Below are 8,254 nucleotides of genomic sequence, written 5' to 3'. Positions count from 1 at the left end.
TGTAGATTTAAAGATTTCAAACACTATTATTTTTTTGTAATACATACGACCATAAATATAAAACAATAAATCAAAGATAGAGTCTAGTTAAATACTATATAAAACCATAAATAAAAAAAATTAACATGCAAAACATATAAAACCATAAATATAAAACAATAAAAAAACATTAAAGAAATTAATTGTTGCATAATCCTTCTCCGATATTCCAGAGTAGGTTCCTGAATACATAATACCTATTTCCAGACCGGTGATTTTACAAAAATAAAAAAATATTGATTTATTTTTTTCAAAAAATACATTTATATGAGTTACTCAATTTTCAGAAACCAAATAGTTTTTAGTCCAATAGTAGCTGGTGATGCTTTCTCTTTAAAATCGAGGGTTTAAGTCTCAATACATGTGGAATCAAAAATAATTTAAGAATAATTTAGGTGTGAGACTCATGTATTACATGAGTTTATTTTTAAAAAACTAAATATAAAATTCTAAACATTTATGAATTTATAAGAAAAGTGAAAAATATTGAATTATAAAAATTAAAGTGTTTTTTTCTCTTTTAAATTTAAACGAATAATTTAGATAAATAAATAAAGAAAATTAATGAATCTTTAATTTGATAATTTTGAAATTAGAAGGAAAATTCATTAATAAAATTAATATGCATTTATTATTGAATATAAATACTATCTACAATTTAATAAAATGAAAAAAAACCATAAAATGACAAATAACATGTGAAATAAAAATTAATTTAAAATAACCATAAAATTACATGTGGCATGAAAATGTGACATGTGTTAAAAATATTTTTATTTATTACGGACGATAAAAAAAAAAAAAAAAAAAAAACCTTCAATTTTCTGAAAATATAATATTATTGTTTCACAAAATTCATGTATTAAAATAGTGGATTATGCTGTTTTTGTATTTAAAACATAACCTTACATAGACTCACCTGTCCTTTGTCTCACTCTTTAAAGCATTACATCTGTAAGGGTATATTGGTAATTTTAGCATCTGCAACTTATTTTAGACACCCTCCACATATCTCTCCACATGCCTCAACACATGCTTTGACTTCAATCTTGACGATATTTACTCCCACCGCATAATGGGTAATTGCAACGGCGTCCCGGCTGCCGGCAACGGCGGCGCCACCACCACCACCACGTCCAACTCAACTGCCCCACCATCTCAGAAACAATCTCCACCCAAGGGACTCACAATCCTTCCTGCATCGGATCCGGCACCTCCTCGCCAACCGCTGCCGGCCTCCGTCGGCCGTGTCCTCGGGCGGCCAATGGAAGATGTTCGCGCAACCTACACAATCGGTAAAGAGCTAGGCCGCGGCCAATTTGGCGTGACGTATCTTGTCACTCATAAAACCACGCACCAACAGTTCGCTTGCAAGTCGATCGCGATGCGGAAGCTGATCAACAAGGACGACATCGACGATGTCCGGAGAGAGGTTCAGATCATGCATCACCTCACCGGACACCGTAACATTGTCGAACTCCATGGCGCCTACGAGGATCGGCACTCTGTTAACCTAATCATGGAGTTGTGCGCCGGCGGGGAGCTATTTGATCGGATTATAGCGAAGGGACATTATTCGGAGCGTGCTGCAGCTGGGCTCTGTCGGCAGATGGTGACGGTGGTGCATGATTGTCATACGATGGGAGTGTTCCATAGAGACTTAAAACCTGAGAACTTTTTGTTCTTGAGTACCGATGAAGACTCGCCATTGAAAGCTACTGACTTTGGTCTCTCGGTGTTTTTCAAACCAGGTATTCCATTTAAATCATTTAAGATGTTTTTCCCCAAATACATGTTCTATCACAATCCAACATCCAAAAAGGGGATAACCAATCAAACAGTTTCCATTTTCCACCAGATTCGAACACATAACCTCTAATTAGGGTTTCAAAATGGACACTTCCATCCGGACGATGTATTCGAGTATAATGATCATATAGAACTTCTTTCTTTCTCGATGTACCTTGGTTAGGTTTCTACACCAAGTTTGCACAACCACATACTACCATATGCAGTTTATTTGTTTTACAAAAGATGATATATCCTGCTGTGTTTCTTGCGTTTTATCATGTTAAGATGATATGTTGCAGGAGATGTATTCAGAGACCTTGTTGGAAGTGCATATTATGTGGCTCCTGAAGTCCTGCGTAGACATTATGGTGCTGAGGCAGATATCTGGAGTGCTGGTGTAATTCTTTATATTTTACTTAGTGGTGTCCCACCATTTTGGGGAGGTATATATATACATAATTTCAATGAAGTTATTATCATCATAGAATACATGTATCAACAATTCATATCTTTTACAGAAACTGAGCAAAGCATCTTTGATGCTGTTCTACGTGGGAATCTTGATTTTGTATCTGATCCATGGCCAAGCATATCAAGTAGTGCAAAAGATCTTGTGAAAAAGATGCTAAAATCTGATCCTAAAGAAAGACTTACAGCAGTTGAAGTCCTAAGTAAGTTTACAATATGCATGGTTTTGTACTTTTGTCTGAAATCAATAAGTTTGATATAAATTTGGAATGTAAAATGTTATAAATAGATCACCCATGGATGAGAGAAGATGGTGATGCATCAGATAAGCCAATTGACATTGCTGTCCTTACAAGAATGAAACAATTCCGTGCCATGAACAAATTAAAAAAAGTAGCTCTGAAAGTAATTGCAGAAAATCTTTCAGAAGAAGAGATTATTGGATTGAAGGAGATGTTCAAATCCATGGACACTGATAACAGTGGCACAATCACTTTTGAAGAACTCAAAGCAGGTCTTCCTAAACTTGGCACCAAGCTTTCTGAATCAGAAGTCAGGCAGTTAATGGAAGCGGTAATTTTCCTAAAATACCCTTAATACATTATACATTATACATACTTTGTATATGTATTGATTATTACATTATTATTAGGCTGATGTGGATGGAAATGGGACGATTGATTATATTGAGTTTATTTCTGCAACAATGCATTTGAATCGTGTGGAAAGGGAAGATCATTTGTATAAAGCTTTTGAGTACTTTGATAAGGATAAGAGTGGGTGAGTATATATGTATTTTCTATGCAAACTATTTTTGATTTTTTTTATATATTAATCTGTTGGTTTTTTTTTTTATTATTATTTAGATATATAACAGTGGAAGAATTGGAGCATGCTTTGAAGAAGTACAATATGGGAGATGAGAAAACAATAAAGGAAATTATTGCTGAAGTTGACACAGATAATGTATTATGCTCTCTCTCTCTCTCTCTCAAAAAAAAAATAGCAATCTACTTTTGAAAAAAAAAAATTATTTATTTATTTATTTTTATTGCAGGATGGGCGGATAAATTATGATGAATTTGCAGCCATGATGAGAAAAGGCAGCCCAGAAATGGTCACCGCTAGACGTCGAAAATGATAATTTTCAGAGTTTGTTTTTTCATTTATTTTCACAAATTGTTTTTTCATTATTTTAAAGCTGGTTGATTAAATATTTAACGATAGCAGCCTTTTGAGTTTTTATTATGAGGGTTATTTATTTGTTTTCCCAGAAGCAAGTAAATGGGGTTTGTTATAGATATTTATAAATTATAATGTACCAAACTGTGATTGTTTCTGAAAAATCATTTTTTTTTTACCAAATCAGTTTTTGTATTTTTTTTAGTACAGTATGAATTGTTTGTACAGTTGTAATATTTGTTTATTATTTCAGTATATTTAGGTAAATTTTGGAAAAATATATAACAAAGACATCTGTTATTTTAAGTAAATTTGTATTTTTGTAAACACTGATAAAATGATATCATTGTTGGATATTATTTTATTTACTTAATTTTTAGTTGTATAAAAAGTATGGGTTTTTTTTCATGTTTTGTTAATTTATAATTACTGCAGTTTTTAATTATTATAACTGATTGTAATTGTTAGTTCTCACAATTTTCTTGTTTTTTTTCTTTGTAATTGAATCTTAATCTATTCCATCTTTAGATTATTTTATTCTATTTGCCATTTTCATATTTTCAAATTTTAACATATTGTCAATCTTTTGAAGTTTTGTAATAAAATGACCATCGACTTTGTATATGGATGTAGTTGTGAGATACCAAATATGTAGCAGAGCAGCTTTACTAATTGCTATTAATCTTTTCAAAGCAAATCTCACAAATACTTATCATTCGAGAGAAGGACTTTTGCAACCTTGGAAAATTTCTCTTTATCATGAAAAATCTTAAATTTTTGTTATATGTTTGAGTAGTTTTGTAGATCTAATCAAAAGTTTCATTAGTTTCAAGTTGTCACGCTTTTTTGGTTCAAATTTAATGAGGATTTTAGAGTACTTTGTACGTGATAATCAATGGCTTTATAGAGCGTGGGGCGTGTTAATTAATACATTATTATATGGATTTGCTCTAGATATAAACTTTTATGGGTTGGTTAATTTGGTGGTGAGTAAGATACGTTTAGCATATAATTATATTCATTTAATATGTTTGAATGTATAATCTTATCGAGCTAGATGACAACAATGATCTCAAACACTTTATAGATGTTGTTCGTTGTTTGTTACCAAATATGATAACATTGTTTGATGTTGATCATATCGTCAAAGGTGGAAATATTTCCTTGTAAATCGATTTGATGGTGAAAACCGATTGTATGAAAATTTGTTAGCTGTTGGAAACAAGCACGTATGTAACTTCTTCCATTCTACGGTGCCTCTTGATATTGTGTACGAAACAACAAAATTAGATGGTTTTAAGCATGTTCCTCCACACAACGATCATCATGTTGGTGATGATAAGTCTACATACGGGGTTGACAGAATCACAAATTGGTGATGAGATTGTAAGGTGTATCAAACTCACCAAATAATAGAGGTATAATAGACTCCAAATATACTCTTTTAATGCATTAAAAATAGTGCAAGACAAACATGGTCGTACCATAGAGACACAAGATAAAAGTCTATACCTCTTTGCACAAGGTATTTTGGTCACGAATGGGATTTTGTTTGCAAAAATTTAAATAATAAAAATAAAAATCTACTTTGAAAACATACAGAAAATGAAATAAATTTGTAAACAAGTTGTTGAAATGGTTCTAGTTCTAGTTCTCAATGTTGTCATTTAACTTGATTATGACTTGATGTAATTCATGATTATTATTCTAATTTGGTACTGAAAGATATTAGCATGCTCTAATATGTCTCGTTTGCCAAATTATCTAACCAAAACATGCTCTTTGACTAAACCTAGCTTTACTAATTCAACCTAAACACACTCTTAGATTGTACTGAAAAATTGCATCAAATTGTTTTATACAAGCTTCCCAACAATGTTCATATCTTCTTATACGTTCGAAAGTGTGAAAACATGTGATATATGTTCTATAATAAGAAAGCTATTGTTTGTTACCAATTATCAACTTTATAGAACGGTTAGGTGCCCAAAAAGTTAATTAACTACACAAAATTCAATTTATATAAGCGGCCAATAAAACATAAACCAAATTTTTAGTAACGGTTCACGTGCCTAACTTAAGGCCATCCATTTTTTAGCATGGCCATGCTTTTTGCAAAAACTCCAATAAGTCTTCAAACTTTGCTTTGTCTTCGGTCTAACTTCACTCCGAGTCATGTTGCTCAAATATAAGATGAAAAGGACAAACACGACCCGCGTCGGTGTGACACAGGCCATGCTTCAAACGTGGTCCTATTCTAGGATGAAATGCAACGACTCGAGTTGTGTCTTCAAGTTCTCTTCCGCTACACGACGAGTCCATCTTCTCTTCATGCTCCAATGCTCCAAGCTCCCAACTCCATGCCACCTCCATTGCTCCATAATGCCTACAAAATAAACCAAAAATAGTGAGTACCATTCATTACGAATAAAATATGCAAGTGCCCAAATAGTTAACCAAATGCAAGAATTATGAAGTAAAATGCAATGAAGTGATAGAACTAGATGTGCAAAATAAGTGCACAAAATGCACCTAACAGAGATATATTGATATTGCATGATATTTTGAATACCTAACAGAGATATATTGATATTGCATGATATTTTGAATTGTTGTGATGATAAGTATACACACGGGCAGTTATGGAAATTGTGACGGTATATCTGACTGATCATATTAAGGATGAAAAAGGTGGTGAATGAATGAAAAATTTTATATGTATGCCTTTTCCAATACTAGTGATAAACCATGTTTTGACATCTATACCTTGAATCTAGCACATGCCAACATCATTGATGCAACATAGAAGTGGCCATTAGGCCTTTATGTGTGGATCTAGACGAGCGTCTTGGATCTATAAGTTGTTGTCGAGTTCCCGCCTTGATTCCTCATTTCCATCATAGAAGAGAATTATCACATTACTTAAGCCATATATCAAACGTTATCCGTTATTGGTTGTTTTATATGTTCTTGTTTTATGGTTATCGTAGAGATAAGATTGTGACATGTATTACACTCAGTAGCCTTTGTATCAAGAATATATTACCTAGTCGTGGAATGGGTTTTGTGATCATGCTTCTTAGTACCATTTTTGAATGGGATTATAATAGGGTCGTGGCATTCTTAGCTTAAGATAATGCTTACGCATAATTTTCATAACGAGATTACGTAGGGATTTCCCATATTTGGAATGGAGAAAATATATGTTTTCTCCTTTTTTCGAAAATAGACTAGGAAGGGACTTGTGCGTATATGGTAAATAGATTTTCTCGTTTTTGTTGTATTTCTTTGGCTATTTATAGTTTGTATTTTGTGTACACTAGATGAATAAGAAAGATACATATCTGATTACCATATTCATTGATGGTATCAGAGCAGACCAAAATAAAGAAACCCTACCCCCCCCCCCCCCACAAAAAAAAAAAAAAAAACTCAACTCGTCACTTTCTTCCGTCAACTTTACTGTGTCTGACAAAACCAACGAAAACAACAAGAAAGTTGGAGTCACCTCTAATCATGATACACCATATTATATCCATTCCTTTGGCTACCCTAGACAAATGCACGTTAGCGAAGCCGTCACCGATGGAAATTACATTGACTGGTCTCAAGAAATAATCAACTTCATTCTTGCCAAAAACAAAACGAGTTTCATTAATGGGAACATTAAGAGGACGAACCAGACAAATGTGGAATACATAGGGTGGTTGAGATGTGATGCAATGATTAAAGGTTGGCTAAACATGACTATAGAGAAGGAGATATGAAATAACATCAAAGATGTAGTATAACATAAGAAATGTGGAACTACCTAAAAGAAAGATTCATAAAACAAAGTGCCCTGAGGACATACGAACTGAAGCAAAGATTGGCAGCCACACGATAATACAGAGCCTTTGTCTTGTCATACTACACAAAACTTTATGTTTTGTGGGACTAACTATAATTGGTTTTGCAAAACTCGAGATACTCATTTGATGGTTGATCTTGTATAATTGTGAAAAAAATTGTAGATTTGAAAGAAAAAAAAGGCTCTATGAGCTATTGCTTGGTTTGGATGATGAATTTTCAACCACCAAGACACAAATATTGGTTATGAAACCTAAACGATTGTAATGCCCGCGTTTCCAGCTAGGCTTAGAAATCAAACATGTAACCTTTGTGGTCAAGTCATGTAGTGATTTTGTGAACGAATAAGATAGGAGTATATATATATTTTGTGCTTATGTGTTTTATATGATATTAAGATATATTATATAACAAAATAAATAAGATTTAAAATACACGTCAAAAATAAAAGATCACTTAGGGAAATAATCTCAACCTAGTTATAGTATTCCTAATTAGCATCCGTACATATCTAGAACGCCTCAATCCGACTTAGAATGAAGAAGTGAGGAAGCGCCAAAGTCTTGCGATAAAACCGACACGGCTACAGATAGTGTAAAAAGTGAATCTGGGTTAGATTGCTTTTTAGCTTAGGAAGTCTAAACGGAATTCATAGATGTTGTAAAAGCGAATTCGTGCGTATAGGTATCGTCTAAAACTGACTTCACTAGAGCAAGTTATGATTTTTCTAAAATCCGGTGCAACAATGTGTGCACCGATATTGTAACGACCCGTTCCCGGTATGTTAATTCATTGGTAATTGTTGTAAGTTTTGCAAGAGGAACTCGGCGAGTTCATAGCCTGACTCGCCGAGTAGGGTCGCGGCTGCGAGCACGCGTGAGCCGGGGACTCGGCGAGTCCATATCCTGGACTCGGCGAGTCCATC

General features: G+C 33.4%; 1 protein-coding gene across 2 annotated transcripts; it reads left to right on the top strand.

Annotated features, from left to right (window-relative positions):
• Window positions 1-1,012: 1,012 nt before the first annotated feature.
• LOC145057909 (calcium-dependent protein kinase 1-like) lies at window positions 1,013-3,644 on the top strand. Of its 2 annotated transcripts, XM_079005821.1 has the most exons (7): window positions 1,018-1,790; window positions 2,130-2,273; window positions 2,349-2,501; window positions 2,588-2,871; window positions 2,951-3,078; window positions 3,165-3,264; window positions 3,356-3,644. In XM_079005821.1, exons 1-7 carry the CDS (start codon window positions 1,115-1,117, stop codon window positions 3,437-3,439), a joined length of 1,569 nt encoding a protein of 522 aa, XP_078861947.1. In that variant the 5' UTR covers window positions 1,018-1,114; the 3' UTR covers window positions 3,440-3,644. The 2 variants fall into 2 exon arrangements, with proteins under 2 accessions (XP_078861946.1, XP_078861947.1); XM_079005820.1 differs by having other exon boundaries at window positions 1,013-1,790; window positions 2,130-2,501.
• Window positions 3,645-8,254: the final 4,610 nt, after the last annotated feature.

The sequence above is a fragment of the Lactuca serriola genome, chromosome 6 (genome assembly GCF_051521515.1).
Source record: "Lactuca serriola cultivar US96UC23 chromosome 6, Lser_US96UC23_V15, whole genome shotgun sequence".
In the NCBI taxonomy this organism is placed as follows: Eukaryota; Viridiplantae; Streptophyta; class Magnoliopsida; order Asterales; family Asteraceae; genus Lactuca; species Lactuca serriola.
This window is presented reverse-complemented; position numbering and strand designations above follow the sequence as displayed.

What these genes read in the sequence shown, in the direction of transcription:
- LOC145057909 (XM_079005820.1), top strand. Translation starts at nt 1,115, where the DNA reads ATGGGTAATTGCAACGGCGTCCCGGCTGCCGGCAACGGCGGCGCCACC. An exon ending in TACAGCAGTTGAAGTCCTAA is followed by an intron (nt 2,502 to 2,587) that starts GTAAGTTTACAA and finishes TGTTATAAATAG; the next exon opens with ATCACCCATGGATGAGAGAA. An exon ending in TCAGGCAGTTAATGGAAGCG is followed by an intron (nt 2,872 to 2,950) that starts GTAATTTTCCTA and finishes CATTATTATTAG; the next exon opens with GCTGATGTGGATGGAAATGG.